The sequence below is a fragment of the Papilio xuthus genome, unplaced genomic scaffold (assembly GCF_000836235.2).
Source record: "Papilio xuthus unplaced genomic scaffold, Pxut_1.1 DF826945.1, whole genome shotgun sequence".
Taxonomy (NCBI): domain Eukaryota; kingdom Metazoa; phylum Arthropoda; class Insecta; order Lepidoptera; family Papilionidae; genus Papilio; species Papilio xuthus.
The window spans coordinates 1,422,805-1,440,183 of NW_013531704.1; the positions used below are offsets into that span (position 1 = coordinate 1,422,805).

Sequence of the window (17,379 nt, forward strand, 5' to 3'; positions counted from 1 at the left end):
CTAAAATCTCAATGGATAGTTAAAAATTTACTTTAATTAAAGCAAGAATTATTATTAAAATTTCAAAAATCAAAGATTTTATCTGTGACGCTTTTATTTTATCTGTCAATTGTCGATGACAGAATGACACTTCATAATTTTTTTATCTACATGAAATATTGTTGTGAGTCAGTCCTTCGTTCGGCGTTGTACGTTAATTCTTCTTAAATTCTATTTAAAAATCCATCGCTGAATTAGTACAAATAATGTAAAATGGCCATAAATTTAGAAAAACATCGCGAAGCCCTGGTAGCGGCATGGAAGGATGTACTGGATGAAAAAACCGACACCAACTGGTGAGTTTAAGCATTCATAGGACGACCTACATGCTGGCAAAATTAAATAAACAGTCTTTTTGTAATGCATTAATGAATCCATTCCTGAAGCCGGTATTGCAATAAAACATGTACGTATCGAAGATTTTTTTTATGTGTCAACCAAGTAAACTGCAGAGAAAGTGAACATATAAAATACTTATAACAAGAATTTAATATGTTACTTACGCTTTTCTTCCATAAATAATATTTTTTTAGTTCTTTAAATTGTGTATCTCAGATAACTGTCTTACTTGTTGCAGGAATACTCATTATTTCCATAAATATTTTTTAGTTATATTTTTAAGTTACAACTTATGCAGAAATTGTTTTATATTCAGCCACCAATGCTTGTTCATTTATTTCCTATCCTGGATTTGTAACATTTTGAAAAATGTTATCATATAAAATCAGTTCTACCCAGTTAAGGACCATCATTAAATCAAACAGTTTCAACATTCAACACCAAAATGTTTAATGGTCATTAATGGCTAACTTTAGTAAAGGTTTAGTATGAGATTGTAAGAATAATTAAGTACCCATTAAACAAATATAAGTGTGGATATATTAAACTAGTCAACATTGTAGCTCTTAAGAGTTGTAAATAATTATGCAGCTAATATGATTTAAATATGTGGTTATTTCAGCCAAAGTAAAAATCCCCCCATGAAATTTGTTAAAAATTTTATATTTAACCTTACTAATATTATAAATGAAAATGTTTGGATGTACCTATGTATGGATGGATGGATGTTTGTAAGAAGGTATCTCCAGATTGGCTGAATGGATCTTGCTGATATTCGCATTAATTGTAGAACATAGTTTGGAAGAACACATAAGCTAGTAATGAAGTTTTTTAAGTTCGCAGATAAGGTTGATGGCGACAGCTAGTATGATTTTAACTATGATAATTTACTAACTTATATTCAAACATAAACAAAATCATATGACTGGTATATGATTTATAAATATTTGCCCACACTCACCGCATGTGGAGATAGAAAATTGAACAAATTGTCTCAATGAGTCAATAAATGTATGAGATCATCATGTATGTACTGTACACATATGCATTTATTTACTGTAAATATGAAAATTGATTCATAACTTGATATCATGATTCATTAGTATATATGTATAACTCTTATGTATACTACTTTCACATTTATCATTACCTATATGTATGATATAAATAATAAGACCCTTGTTATGATTTTTTGACCTTTAAAGTTTGTGGACAATGTCATAATGTTCAGTAACCAAGTTTAAATTAAATTTTATTAAAGTACTATCTGTCACATGCAACTCCGTCCTTGCAGAATAAAAAAAAACTTAATTAGTACCCTATGTCTTCTTTCAGACTATATTCTACATCTATGCCAAATTCCAGTTAGATCTATGCAGCCATTCCGGAGATACCTTCAAACAAACATCCATCCATCAATCTAAACATTAGTATTTATAATATTAGTGAGATTTTGGTTTAGTAAAGAAATTTAGGATTGTAAATTGTTGTTATGTAATTATATCTATCTAGAGATAAATGCACTTCTATTATAAATATCTGAGAATGCCTTTCTTCTTATGGAACTGACAGTGCGTGAATACAGGGTAGCTGTTTCTTCGACAGCCATGCACACTCTGTATAAGGGGCTGTTCATAGTACCTATACTAAACATATGTTTATTAAATTTACTATGTCCTGTAATAGCCTCCACAACTATATCTAGTTGTGCTTTGTTTAACTAAAGCAACCTCGTAGTTAATAATAAATATCCTAGCTTTCATATTTATTATGTTTGTATATAATTCAATTGAATAAGTATGGATTAACTAGTCTATTATGTATTAATGTAACATTTGATAAAGGTTGGGTACATGTCTATGTAAATGTCAGCAAGGCTATATATAGAATACCTTTGTACAACCCATTGTCCTTTTATTCCTTTTGATTACATTCTCTTTAATATTTATGTGTTATGGATACTCAGTAATTTTATTTGTATGTATAAGATATATTTAAAAATATTTTGAACTAACATGACTTTCCACTGCTGTACTAACTACTAAATATATATTATATAAACTAATTTTTTTTATGAGTTAGTGGGGTGACAATATGTTTTGGCAATGGAATCATACAGTTAGAAGCCCCCCTGCTTGTTTTATGCCTGTACCCACACTTTTCTAACACTATTGTTGTTGAGTAGGTCAATGTGCACTTTTGTCTATTACATTTCATAGTTTAACCAGAAAAATTAAGAATAGACCGTAGTTGGTAAATTAAGAATTTTTAAGGAAAACATTTGATATACCATTTTACAGTGTTTCGGAGTTATTTTGTAACAATAATATATTACTCATAGTCATTAAATGTGTGATTAATATAATTAAAAAGTGTTTTTATATTACAAGGGCTCTATTCGGCTACGATGGTTTGTCGAATGACCTGAAGTTTGTAAGCAAAGGTGACGGTGGGCTTACGGAGCTGATAGATGACTTCAATAGTGGGAAGATACAGTATGCATTCCTCAAAGTGGATCTACCCGATGGAACTATATCTAAATATGTACTTATCAATTGGCAGGTAAGATTACATGAGCAGATATCCAAGATATGCCTTTATCTCTTTTATGTTTATCTTTCTCATGTTTACTATTTGCATAAATACGTAATAGATTTTTTTAATCTTTAAAATATATTAAAATATAGTATACTTTATGGTAGACAATGTGATTTAATAATAACAATTTAAATAGGTATTAGTAGGAAATTATCTGTCAATAACTTAAGTAAATGAGGAATTAGTACAGCTAGAGCTAGAGCTAGCTACAAATGTTTGGATGGATGTTTGTTAGAAGATATCTCCGGAACGGCAATATGGATCTCTATGAAATTTGGCATAGATGTAGAACATAGTCACAGCCACTAATTAAGTTTTTTTTTAATACTACGCAGACGGAGTCGCGGGCGACAGCTAGTATGGTTATAACAGGGAGCTATAGTTTCCGTAACTCAATCATTAGCGCGTATTTTGCTTTTTGAGTGTAGTTATTTTTAACAGGGCGAAGGCGCGCCTACAGTACGTAAGGGTACATGTGCGAACCACGTGCAGCACGTGGCCCAGTTATTCACTGGATTCCATCTGACGATGCACGCTCGCACTGAGGATGACCTTGATGAGAAGGTGATCCTTGACAAGCTGGCCAAGGCCGGATCCGCTTTCAACTTCAAGAGTAGTCGTCAGGAGGAAATACCCCCAAGTGGACCAGTGGGTACTGCATATAGAAAAGTTAATCCAGGTATAGATTACTGTATAAAAAAATATGACTACTCATTGTTTATTATTTAAAATACGTCATTGGCCTAGTCACCCCTCACATAGGGTAGGCTCCGAGCCCCTGAGTGGGGACATATAGTGAGCTGATGGTCATGAAGGAATATGCATCTTACTAATATAATAAATGCGAATGTTTAGATGGATGGATGTTTGTTTAAAAGGTATCTCCGGAACAGCTCAACGGATGTTGATGAAATTTGCCTCAGATGTAGAACATAGTAGTTAATTCCGTGCAAACGTAATCGACGGCGACAGCTAGTAGAATATAAATAAATTATTAGAACAGACGAAAGCCTATCAGACTCTACTCCTATAAGTAAAGATAATATATAACACATGTCTCGTCATGTAATATACAATTGGTATGCAATAAGAATTTTATAACGCATACAAGTATTGTTTACCAAATGTATCACAACAATGCATCGGACGCGCCGCTGTTTGCATTTTTCGCGACGTAATGTAAACACTTGGCCGCAGTCGTTGTGTGAACGTTTGCGGAGGAGTACTCCGAGACATGACTAACTCTCGTAGGTCCGTCTCACAAAACTACGAGCGTATTGTCTCCAAACAGATCCTTGATGAAATTAGGAGTAAGAAACGAAGCTTGCGCAGAGGTATCTCTTGCATATATTGCCATCCTTTTCACTCTCTATGATAAAATTGAGTACAATATGTTAGTCGACGTAATGTAGTTTTCTATTGGTCAATTTCGAATTTAATTTCGAATAAAAATCAGTTTGAATATGATATTAAAATATTTATAATCTATATTTTTTATCAATGAAATTTTCCAGTTCAAGAAATCAATTCTAAAGAACGTGATCAGTTTTGGTTGAAAGAAGAACAGGAGGAGAAGAAGAGAATTGAAGCCGAGAAAAAGAGACGAGAGGAGGTTTGTTGACTGTTTATTTTTAGTACAAAAAACAGACTCCTGTTAAATGATTTAACAGCAAACTACTTCTAAATCGGATCTATTTTGTCGATTGGTAGTATCACATGTGACATTTTTTTGAAAACCTAACTTATTTTCCAGGAGAAAAGAAAAGCGGAAGAAGAAGTAAGAAGGAGAGATGAACTGGAAGCAGCGAGAAGAGCTAAAGCAGAAGAGGAAAAGTATGTAGAATTATTATTTTCATTTGTACATTGGTAAATGGGAAAAGACAAGAAAACATGAGTGATATGACTGAAAAAAAAAATGTGGCTGTAACCCATATTCTGTGAGATTTAATTGAATAGTTAAATCGGCTTTAAAATTACCAAACTTTTTGATTCACCTGTTTGATTAGTTTAGGTTGGCGGCCATATTTTCAACGTCTGTAGCGAATCTGAAATTCGTAAATATTGTTTTCTGCCTTTTCAAAGACTACTTTGTGATAATATTATGTTTTCAAAGTGTTTCGACAGTGGAAATCACACACACAATAAGTTAATAAACAAAGGTCATATCTTGATATTTATGTGTGTAGGCGCGTGCCCTCGAGCGGTGTGGGCGCGGGCGAGGGCGCGGGAGAGGCGCGGCGGCTCATAGGCGCCTCCACAGCCGCCGCGCGCGCGCTCTTCCAACAGAACCTGGCGCAGGGACAGATGTCCACCAGGTACCTCACACTATGGATATCGCCATCACGCTATCGAATGGCCTCCTAGTAATAAAGTAATGCTTATTGAGGATGTAGTTCAATACTTTACTAAAAAAACTAAAAAGTAGTTTTTGAGTTATCTACGTAAATCTATTGGGAGTTTATGTATCTATTTTATATTTATTAGATTATCTTGCGAAGTTTAGGCGACTCTCCCCCCTTAGATATCGGTAGGTGTAATAATCTACATTTTAAGGTTACTAAGAATTGGCTATTCTCTTCCACAGATCAAATTCGATACCGGAGAAGCCGGTACGCAGTTCAGTGATCGCACAACGCATCAACACTTTCTCACAGAACACGTCCCCCCAACCTCCAACTTCGCCAATCAAATCGCCAACAAAAACACTCGAAGAACCGAAAACCGAAGAAAGCGAAAGCAAAACGAGTCCATTAAAGAACATAGACAAGATAAAAATGAGTCTGGAGAGACCATCTCAAATACAATACGAACCAATAATAGATCCGTCAGTCGATCTGAGTCCGAGCACAGATAATGAAAATAGTTCTTTCAGTGCAATAAACTACGCGGAATACAATGAAACATACAAAGACGAAGTTTTAAAGCAAAGCGAGCCGATGATAAAACAGAATATTCTAGAAAATGACATGTTCGACGCGTCATATTCCAGTTCAAATGAAAATGACGATGATGACAGTGACAACAAGTTCAGTACAATCAAACGGTCGCCGTATACAAAGGATACTGAAGCCAGGTCAGAGCTGAGTAGACAGAATACTGTCATTGAAAATGTTCATTACAAGAAAGAAAATGGAACTACCACATTGGATGGTGAGATTATTTATATTAAATATTACTAAATATCAAGGTGCAATGTTTCAAAACAAGTTTCATAACATTTTGGTATCGGAAAGCCATGGATAGACCTTTGTATTTATAGATGCGTTGTCTACCTTTAATCGACAGAGGAGAGGGTGCACGGAAAGAGGATATTTCCCCTTCTCTGTCAAATCCACCTCTTCTTCCAATCTCATGGTTTTAAAAAAAGGGTGGTAAAAAGAAGAGTACTAAACTTACGCCTCTTTGAACAGAAAAGTTATGTTTCCATACATGTTTTACTACAATGTAATATCATGGGTACAAGAAATATCAGTATTTATCTGTGTTTTATGTCAGGCCTGGTGTTCGGTTGTTTCAAAAGTTGATTAACATGTGCATGATGTCATTGCAGACGTGTCCCCCGAGGGTCTGGAGGAGGAGGGCAACATATACGAGGACCTGGACGACGACCCGGGACTCACGGCGCGCGCGCTCTACGACTACCAAGCAGGTCAGTGCTTGTACTGACAGTCAGACTAAATGTTCATCATTAAGAAGAATAATCTTCTTCATTCTCATTCATCATTCTATATCTACATCAATCAAAAGATCAGTCTCTGGTGAAGATCAGTCTCTGGTGAAGATTGGTTACTGGTGAAAATTAATCTTCATCGGTAACTAGTTTAATAGTTGCATATGTAATCTAGTATTCTATTTATAATCTTATTATTATTATAAATGTGAATGTTTAGATGGATGGATGGATGGATGTTAGAAAGTATCTTCGGAATATTTTAACTGATCTTCATGAAATGTGGTACAGAACATAGTATGGAAGAACATATACGTTACTTTTTTTTAAATTCGTGAGGACGTCGCGGACGACAGTTAGTAGTAAATATAACTTCGTTTACATTTCAGCGGACGAATCAGAAATAACATTCGATCCTGGTGATATAATAACCCATATTGAGCAAATAGACGCCGGCTGGTGGCAAGGTCTGGGACCTCGCGGTGTCTTCGGTCTCTTCCCTGCCAACTATGTGGAACTATTACCCTGCCATCCACGTTAATGTAACCCAAGGTAATCATGTATACAGTTTCATTTATGTCGAATGTTTTGATTATACGACGTAAAATGAATAAGACATTTGACTATGGTCATAATTATATTATAAGTTAATTTTTTAATATTGATTAATTGCAAATTTTTTGTGTTTTTTTATCTGTGGAACTAATTTGTAGGTACAGACTAAATAATTTCAGTTTTAATTTTTTTTTTATTTTAATGTTCTATATTTCAAAATATTATGCTTTTTTTTAAATTAAGAATTCAAATGGTTTTTGTTGTCAGTATTGATTTAGTTTTTTTTTTATTTCATTTAATTGATTTAATATTTGGTTTCGTAATTCTTTTTAATTATCTATATTTTGAATTTTCTTTTATTTATAAAGACTTGTATTCGTATCAATAATGAAATGTGTTGTGAGATTGTGAAGTTTGACTTTATGAATTTAGGGAGCAATAATACATTTTTGTAATCATTTTCCACAACTAAAAAATATTTATATAAGAATTTTCACATAATACAATCTAATCAAACACATAATACTCGCCCACCATAACATGACACACTGATGTAAGTGAAATTATTCACAACATGACGTATTACTTACTCTATCCATGTACTTATATGAAATTATACAAAACATTTTTTGTGGGTAATTTTATTTACTCATAGTATCATGTTATTCTGGTCGGGTATCTCGCCATTTTTGACTAAAAACACATTTTCACTCCATTAATGTATAAGTATAGACTTAGTAACACGTAATATTTTTTATATTATTGTACATTTTAGTTACTATATGCATCTCTTCTGGTTATTTCGATTTCTGGGGTTTGTTCTTCCATATAGCTGACATATGAACCTTAAAAACTGATTTAACTCCATTAGAATTAAAATAAATATGTTTATACATTTATTTTATTACATTTATGTCCAAAAAAACATTTCTATGTCAGAATTTTTTCTTTCAAATGCTTTTATAAGTACTTATTTATATATTTATAGGCTGAGAATGTTTAGACAAAATTGTTTAATTTAGGAATTTAAAAAATAAATTACATCGTAGCATTACGACATCGGAAACTTCCAATACTAAAAATGGTGTAAAAATTTTTTTGGTAGAAAGTGGTAGAAATTACGTAGGCAAGAAGACTGAGTCTATCAATTTCGATTTTAGCCTGAGTCAAATAAGTGATAATTTTTTTTTATTCGGAAATATGTTATTTTATAATTTAGCTTATATATATTAGTTAATTTATTTACGATTTATAAACTTTTAGAGGTTAATTTTTAAAGCTTAATTAAGTTAATCTATTTGCAATTATTAATTATATTGGTATATAGTTTTAAATAAACTGCCGAAGAGCTTATAAGGTTTTATCTTTCCTTGGTAAAATTTAAGTCGTAAGGTTAGTTTCCTAGGTGCGTTCCTAGTTCGAGAAACTTCCTAACCTAAATGTCGTGTCTTAGTAGTGCCAAAGTCTACCCGTTTCGTACAATTTTGTAGTGAAAACTGTTAAGTCAAAACCCTTTAAATTGGCTTGAAATTAACACTAAGATTATGATCTAAGACGGTTAAAATTAAGACAGTACGACAAACATTCCATATCTCATTTATACCATTGACCTCTATAAATGGACAGGCTATAAGTTGTGGTATTTTGTGCTAATTTGATTTACGCCATTTTGGAACTAATAAGAGATGGAGTCAAGGAATTCAGCAGGATGATGAAGTTGTAACGAACATAGCTGTCATTTGCAAACAATGACGTATCCATTTATAGAGATTATTTTTAGCCATTTTTTGCATCAAAATTATCTTTTTCAAGATAAAATACAAAGATGCCTTATAACCATCCCTAAGTAAGATAAATTGGCAGAATTATTGTGCCTTAACAAAACACAATAATATACGCTAATATGTAAAACAAAAGCTTTTAACATTTCATCATATTCATAAATTTTAAGATTTGCGGATTAAAATATTTTTAATGTGACACTGCGTAATATATTTCACATAATCTTAATACTTTTGGCAATTTTTCGGTCACAATTCGTCACAATTTTATGTCACATCCCTTTGCCATATAGTGCTAGCGAATATTAATTGGGTCTATGTACAGCATTTATATAAAGTAGTATTATTTATGCTAATAAATAAATATTTACGCAAAATCTGTTGAATAGCTTGTTATCATGTTACACGTATTGTTTTAATGATTCTTTTGTGCACTTCTCAATATAAGTTAATTAGACATTATTTAGTCTATGACCTTTAGTGCTTGTTCACGTTGACTTGCAACAACGCGACACCTTAGTGACGATTTCAAACGTATAAACATATATGGGTGTGCTATCTATAGACAGCAAGGCTCACGAGCCGGTGGCCATAATTCAAACTAAATTATGACAGCTCACTAGCGCCACTCTTGACATAAGATCCTCTTTGTACTGTAGCTGTCATAACATTTTCTGTCTAAGTAGGTTTTATATCTATAATGACAGACGCATCGGCGATAGCAGCGCCTCTCATCGATTCAGATTTTAATAACCGGTCACAAAACGCCTGGTGACCATGAATACGCGCCCGCGATATGAACAAGCACTTATGTTATAGGGTTGGAACGAATTGATATATAGAAATATAACTACGATAACTTTAGTTCTTTATAAGGCTATTGTTGTTTATAAGAATTTCTCGTGTGCATAAAATCAATAAAATTTTTGCCCCGGTAAAGGAAAAAAACATGATTTTTTGGAAAGTTATATCTATCAACTAGTGTTAACATTTTGGGGCTGAATATGTTTGAGTCTAGTCAAAGCTATTGTTTCTTACATCAATTGTAAACAACATTCGTTACAGCCCTATTACGTATTATAAAGCTTATAAATAATTAGAAGAACTGAACGCATATTGTTAAGTTTAATAGGATATTTTAAGTAGCTTAATTTTATAATTTAACAACTTTTTTACCCGTCTTTTTAACATAATTACAGTAAAAATTACATATGAAAAGTGTATTTCTTTCCGTATCTTTTTAAAGTATTCTACACCTTTGAGTTTAGATGTATCAATACCATGTTTTAGTAATATTTTATATTTTTTATAAATAGTAATCTTGTAATATGCCTCAAAAGTATAAGCTTTGCAGTTTTAAGACTACTATCATAATCTCGTGTTTATAATAATTGTATTTGAATTGTGCACTCTTTGAAAGTATTTGGAAGTAATCATTGATTGTTTATTAACATCAACATTTTTATCGCAATTTTATTCTAAAGTCCAGTAAATTAAATCGATGGAGATTCGATTTATTTCAGATTAACTTTAGAATCGATTCTAGATATCCAAAATCGATTTCATATTTGTACTGCATACGTGAAAAGAGAGAACTCAATAATAGTATGTGTGTCGATTAAATGTGAATATTTTTTCATCAATTTTTATTGGATTTGTTTATTTTTTCTTAAATATTATGATTCTGTTGTCGCATGTTTTTCATGTATAACTACGATTTGTACTGTGTATTGCTGAGACGTGAACATTTATTGCTGTATTTTAGTATGTGTATGTGTATGGTGCTCCATTGTATTGTAACATAGGTGTACATTTGTATCCAACTATTTTCAAAATAAACAAGTCCTAGAATCAAGTATCATTGAATAAATATTTTTTGTTTTATTTTTTACCATAAACTTTTTGAACTAAGTGCTTAAAAAAGGATTCTAATATTTGACCTTGATACATCTTTGCGTATAATTTGTTAGTAAATAAATAAAGTTATAACAATTAAAACAAGAAATGAAATTTATTTACATTTTTAATAATACATAATAATATAAGTATATTAAATTCACTTTTTTAAATATCTTACACACAAACAGTAACAATTATTTTTGTATCAAACAATATCAGAGAACACACCGTTTCTTGGTAATGGTATTTCATTCACCACATCCGGTACAACCTGGGAACAAAAAAAAGATAATATTAATTATAAAAAAGTTATTACGGATATTCGTTGAAAAGACTCTATGGTATGAATAAGGAAAAAAATATTTATTGTGAATATTGTTAAGACAATCAACAGATTAATTACTATTCAGGAGAGAGAAGACAATATCAGGTTACAGAGTATATACATGTCATTGTATTATATATATGATGAGAAATTGGTCGAATGAATACCTTAACCCGTATCTCTCTGGGCATGAACTCGTGCAGGAAGTTGTAGAAGTCATAGTGCGTGGTGACGAGTCCTGCGCGCGCGAGCTGCAGCTTGATGAGGTCTACGGCGTGAGGAGCCGCCACCCGCTGTCGCCGCACCTCCTTACTGAACTCGTACAACGCCTCTACGACCTTCTCCGCTTTCACACGAGCCTTGTAATCGTATCTATAAGCATACAACAATATAACTAACGCCCGTTACCCAGAGGAGTAGACAGAGACCACAGACCTCTATTTGGTGTGGTCCACACCACACACAGACCTCTATTTGGTGTGGTCCACACCACACACACACCTCTCTGGCTTCTACAACATTCATGTTAGGAATTTTGTGCCAGTGTACTGGCGCAATGTTAAAATATCAACGTTTATGTCCCCTCCATAATAATTCTGACACTTGACTTGGTAACGAAAGCGCACCATTTCGCGCCAAAGGATTCCAACTAATAATGTCAAAATACGTATAATGATACTTACTTGGGTTCTAGTTTAGTTTCTAGATATTTATAAAGCCTCTTTGTGATCCAGGCAGCACTTTTTGGCTGATATCTGCGAGGAGGTTTGTATTTCATGTCTTCTAACAACTCCGGCGGTAAGTTTTCTATGTTCAGTAGAGATGTGATCTTTTTGGCTTTCGTCGTCTGTTGAGGTACATCGGATCGTTGCTGAGGTTTTCTTGGTCTAGGTCGAGCGGGAGCCTTGAAATTGTTGAAAGGTTCTCTTGACGCTGTCTTTAGTGAATTTCTGACCTCTTCCTCCTGAAAAAATAAATAAATTTGGGATGAGAAAGATACGACCTCATAAAAGTAATAGTTATAGTGATCTCTAAGAATATTTTAAATGAGTTACTTTAAGGTCATTATATTAAAATACGAAATAGTTTAACAAAGGCTTGCAAAATATACCATTTTTCGTCTCTTCTCAATATTATCATTTTTGATCTTCATAAGATATTCCTCGAGCGCGAGCCGCCGCGTCTGCAACTCTTCGGGATCGGAGTCAGCAGCTTCCTCAGCGTAAGAGTGTGTTGACTCCCCAGTTACATTAGTTAGATATATACGACCTAGTGACAGTAAATGATTTTCAATAAGTTCACTTTAAGATCTTAATTTTACAAAGAATGTATCATTAAATTAAAATATATGACAATTAGTTCTTTACCTTTTGAAAATGTAACTTGGTTATCAGACGTTGAGTTGTTATCATTGTCTATTTCTTGTTCTATGTTAATTTCTTCATTATTCTGGTTATCCTCATCATCTGTTTCAATATTCATAGAAGGCATTCCGATACGATCACTGATTCCTTCGTCGCTTTCATTTTCTTCTTCATTCTCTTCATCGTCGTTTGCGTCATTTTCCGTTTCGCTACTCTTATTTATTGAAGATATTCCGAGTTCATTATCAATTTCTTCATCATTCTCTTCTGTTATTTCATTTTCTTCGGCGTCGTTTTCATCATTATCTTCTTCGTCACTATCTTTTGGATTTTGTTCATCATCAGACTCGATATTAGCATCCATTGAGGATACTCCAGCTTGTGTATTACTTTCATTTTGTTCTTCACTCTCTTCTGCATTGTCCTCATCATCTACTTCATTTTCTTCATCATTGTCTTCGTCTTCTGTTATATTATTTTCATCAACAGCTATATTATTGGATTCTTCGTTACTTTTATTCGTTTCATTGTCTTCCGTGATATTATCTTCATCATCTTGTTTACTTTCTTCATCGTCTATCAGAATATTTTCATTTAAGGATCCTTGCTTTACGGAATTAAGACTTTTATTTATAGTTTCATTAAGTCCAAGATTGCGCTCGTCTTCGTCTACCTCTATATTTTCATTAATGTCGTCGCCTTTGTCCTTATTCGCTAGATCGATGTTGCCATCCACAGAATGTTTTGCCATTTGTTGAGTTTCTTTATCACATTCATTTGCTAATTCAATCATTTCCGCGTTTGCACTCACATTGTCATTTTCCTCTCGTTGTTCCTCAACAGTTCCTGGATTTTCTTCACAGATTGTCTTCGTTTTTACTTCTATTGGGGTTTCTTTCCTGCTTTCATATACAGCATCTTCTACGTGACGTTTTTCCTCATCCGTTTCATCATTCTTATGAACATTGTGATTTTCTTCTTCTGTTACCTTATTTAAATCTTTATCAACATGTTTGATATTTCCATCCAATTCCATTTGTTCATTCATATTTTCAACACTTATATTCCTTCCTTGCTGAGCTTCAACTTGTTTTAGATCTTCTTTAGTTTTAGATTTTACTTTTTCCAGAACATCATCATTTTGTTTTCTTTCTTTTGCAGCATCTCCTTTTGGAATATCATTTGATGTATGTATGATTTGTGTTTCGGAATTAGTTTTTTCTTTAACAACACTACTGTTTCTTCTTTCAATGTATATTTCAGGGTTGACTATTTCATCAAAAGCTTCGTTCTCATTTGATGCAGACATTGAAGTATTAATGACTTTGTTTACATCTTTTTCAAGTAGATCTTCGTTAGTAGTAATGGCAGCATGTTGTTCTCTATGTGTTTTGAGTACTTTCCAGGAGACATTTTTGTCTTGTTCTTGATTTATTGTTTTACTTCTATCAATTACATCCCTCACTTCAACTGTACCACTTTTATTAGCATTGGGCTCATTATCCTTAACTGGAGACTTTAATACGTTGTCTGTAGTTACCGTTGCGTTGATATTTTTATTAGTGTTTGAATTATTTTTTTCAAGCTCTTTAACAGTTACGTCCATTTCATCAGCTTGCATATTTTTATCATCATTATCATATCTTAAAGTAAAATTATGTTCATCATCACTTTCAACTTCAATTATTTCTGCTATAAATGGTGTTGCAGTTTCTGTCTCAGGTATTTGTGTCAGTTTTTTTTCATGTGCATTTTTTGGATCTCGCTTTTTATCAGATTCATTGAATTCGTTATCATCTTCTAGACCATGAGACATAATTAGTGTTAGTTTAGTTTTGTCTAATTTATTTCTAGCATTTCCTCGTACTTCTTCAATAATACTATCAGGTTTACTCAATCTCAGTCTTTTCACTGGAGAACTTTCTGTATTACCAAACTCATTGTCAACCATTGTTGATGATGGTAAGTGTTGCCAATCTTCAAATTCTAGATCAGTTTCGTTTGATCTTGGTGAAGTGTTACGAGTACCTTGTGAAGACATTTTACGTTGTGGTTGTTTGCTTTTTGCAAATCCAAAAACGTTTGGTTGAATATCGGGGATTTCTTCTTCACTTTCTGACATAATGAAGTCAGCAAACATGTTTTTACGTTTTGTACCTGCACGGTTACCTAACAGATTCCGAACTTGTTCATGCTTTGTAATATCATGAGTTTTATTTATAGTCTTGTCTGTCATGTTAAGTAACCCTGGTGGAAAAGCTGGTCTACTTCTTCTTACTTCTGTGTCTTTGTTAAAGAAATTCTTTTTACCAACAAAGATAGTATTATCAGTGTTTGCTTTACTTTTACGATGTGTTAAGTTTTCTCTATTTTCTATAATTTTATTGAATAATTTATTTGATTGAGTTTGCTTTTGGCTAAAAAACTTTCTTTGAGGTAGGACTATACTATTGATTGACTCTCCATCGCTGCTTTCTGGCAAGTCCACTGTGTAGTCATTGTCTTGACTGTAAGTGATTAAAAAGATCTATTAAAATTAACTGAAGTTAGCATGTATTGGCTGTCAAAATAATGTCATTAAAAAAAATAAAGTAGTTCAAAGATAGCTCCATTTGTAATTGTGATGGCTAAAGGGTCAGTTTGGCCAAAACCAGTTGAAATCTGGTGTTGGACTAGTTTTCATACACACCCCATTAAAAAGTAGAATTTGAGAGATTCTTGATACAATTATAAATAGCGTAGTATATTTTGAAATTAAATTTACCTTTTTAAATCAGCTTCAATGTATTCTTCTATATGTTCTGTTTGCTCAGTTGTTTTACTTTCAAACACATCCATTACATCCCTCGAGTTATCCTCTAATCTTTTCCACCAGCTTTGGCCTAAACATTTGTAATTCAATTATTTATTAATTCAAATTATAAATATGTATATCTAGATGGCTTTGTTAAGTCACATTTACATATTTTAAATTTTTGAAATACTAAATTGCTTCCATTAATATGTCATGTACAATTTATTTTATTTGTATTATCATTTAAGGTTTTAATCCAGGTAAGTAGTTAGTAACTTTATAAATAAGTAATAATAACTATAGTGATTCTGTTATTTCATTTATATTATTCAAAATTGATTTGCTTATGAAATCTAAAGCAATTTTTGAATAACTTATACAAAACATATAGACATCCCTTATATTCTTATTGAAGAAGATGTGTAAATGAGTAATTGCAATAAAAATTCACAATTAACACTTTCAGTTCCACAAATTCAAAAATATAGTGGTATGTCTTGACATGCTAACTATTACATTATTAATGGTTTACTTACGTGCGGGCACTTCAATATCAGTATTATCGGATAAAACAGATCTCCGAGTCCTGAGGGGTGATTGTACAGGTGACTGCATTGCATGCATTTGCACAATAGACGATAGTTTGACTGACACATCAGAACGAGCAGGTGATGATACACTCCGTGATGATCTGAATCGGTGCCTCCTTGGGGTCACTTTGGCACCTTCAGAGCGGGCGGGAGACGGTATTTTTGATCTATGCATCGTTACTCACCTGGAAAAATGTACTAATTTAACAGATTCGTTGTCGTGAATACAGATGTACGATTAATTAATTAAAGTTAAATAGTTATAACATTACAAGAAGAAACAAATGAAATGAGACTTTAAAGTTTCGGTAAATTTATTTTTATATTTAGTAGACAATTGATAATTTCTATGACAAAAACAAAAAGATTTCGTAGACGTAAATACCTGGATAGCGCCAATTACGTTTATAATTATACTTCAACTTTATTGTATTCAATATTTGCACATGGTTATAATTATTATCAAAGTTATTTACTCGAATCAAACAAAGAAATAATAAGAAACTTAACTTTTAAATAAATAATTGAAACAGAGTTTGACGGTTGAATTGATATTCATTTTCAAATAACTTAACGTTCCGTTTCGTAATTTCTGGCACCAGTCATTCTGCTCTGTACGGCTTTTGATTATCTTTTTTAACGATAAAAATTACAAAATAAAATAAATGTATTTATTAAATATATTTAATTTCAATTTCCTTCAAAATAAGCCTTTCTTTTTGATATTAGGAATCAAATAAATTAAAGAAAATGTGTTCTCGTGTTTGTACAGGAACATATATTTTGTAGTTCTTAAATGTATTAGCGATTGATACAAGGCTTTTGGCCGAGTTAATCAAAGTTCTATAATGGAATAAATATCGGTTAAGCGTAAGGCACCTTGACGCTTGTGATTTTATATACTCTTTGCTTGTGATGTTGAATTGAGATATTAGATATTGAATAAAAATGAATCAACTTAAAATATCGATCATACTAGTTAGTTTTTTATTCGCATCCTTTACTTTAAGCTATAATTTTAGCAGATAAATACAGCAGCCACCCCAATATTTGGGAAGGTTATCTCGCCCGCCGCCAACTAAAAGTACTATTAACTTTTTAGTGGTTAAGAACTTTTAGAATTTCCCTAATCTTAGTACACAGTCTCTCTACAATTTTAATGCTCATACGACTTTATGTACGCCTCTATTGCATTGAAAAAAATCAACTTTGGTTATTACATATTTTATGAGGGTGTAAATTTTTTATATCATTTGATTTATTCAACCGTAACAGTTAGAAAATGAGTCGTAAAATATAATAGAGACATTTAAATCACGTCGTTCGAAATAAAATATGAAACTCTTGCTTGCCTTTTGCCCTAAGTCGTAAAGATCATGTGACCGATAGTTCGTAAATTAAAATTTTACAACACTTTTAGGTATT

The 17,379-nt window shown here is 32.4% G+C and overlaps 2 protein-coding genes across 2 annotated transcripts; one reads left to right on the forward strand and one right to left on the reverse strand.

The window, feature by feature from the left end:
* Window positions 1–159: 159 nt before the first annotated feature.
* Window positions 160–8,132, forward strand: Abp1 (Actin binding protein 1). Its single transcript, XM_013317118.1, has 9 exons — window positions 160–335; window positions 2,769–2,940; window positions 3,418–3,655; window positions 4,491–4,588; window positions 4,730–4,809; window positions 5,163–5,291; window positions 5,561–6,126; window positions 6,527–6,625; window positions 7,036–8,132. Exons 1-9 carry the CDS (start codon window positions 253–255, stop codon window positions 7,185–7,187), a joined length of 1,617 nt encoding a protein of 538 aa, XP_013172572.1. The 5' UTR covers window positions 160–252; the 3' UTR covers window positions 7,188–8,132.
* Window positions 8,133–11,037: 2,905 nt separating this feature from the next.
* LOC106121407 (protein PFC0760c) lies at window positions 11,038–16,501 on the reverse strand. Its single transcript, XM_013317074.1, has 8 exons — window positions 16,340–16,501; window positions 15,901–16,139; window positions 15,335–15,452; window positions 12,574–15,077; window positions 12,318–12,475; window positions 11,890–12,170; window positions 11,374–11,578; window positions 11,038–11,152 (listed from the first exon to the last, which is right to left on the reverse strand). The coding sequence occupies exons 2-8, from the start codon at window positions 16,127–16,129 to the stop codon at window positions 11,087–11,089; spliced, it is 3,561 nt and encodes a 1,186-aa protein (XP_013172528.1). The 5' UTR covers window positions 16,130–16,139; window positions 16,340–16,501; the 3' UTR covers window positions 11,038–11,086.
* Between the last annotated feature and the right edge of the window lie 878 nt (window positions 16,502–17,379).

Bases quoted from the DNA above. Each gene is read 5' to 3' on its own strand.
- Abp1 (XM_013317118.1), top strand. From the start codon at position 253: ATGGCCATAAATTTAGAAAAACATCGCGAAGCCCTGGTAGCGGCATGG. The intron at 3,656-4,490 runs GTATAGATTACT...GAAATTTTCCAG, and splicing joins ATATAGAAAAGTTAATCCAG to TTCAAGAAATCAATTCTAAA. The intron at 4,589-4,729 runs GTTTGTTGACTG...CTTATTTTCCAG, and splicing joins AGAAAAAGAGACGAGAGGAG to GAGAAAAGAAAAGCGGAAGA.
- LOC106121407 (XM_013317074.1), bottom strand. From the start codon at position 16,129: ATGCATAGATCAAAAATACCGTCTCCCGCCCGCTCTGAAGGTGCCAAA. The intron at 15,078-15,334 runs GTAAATTTAATT...AATCACTTACAG, and splicing joins ATTGAAGCTGATTTAAAAAG to TCAAGACAATGACTACACAG. The intron at 11,579-11,889 runs GTAAGTATCATT...GTATGCTTATAG, and splicing joins GAAACTAAACTAGAACCCAA to ATACGATTACAAGGCTCGTG.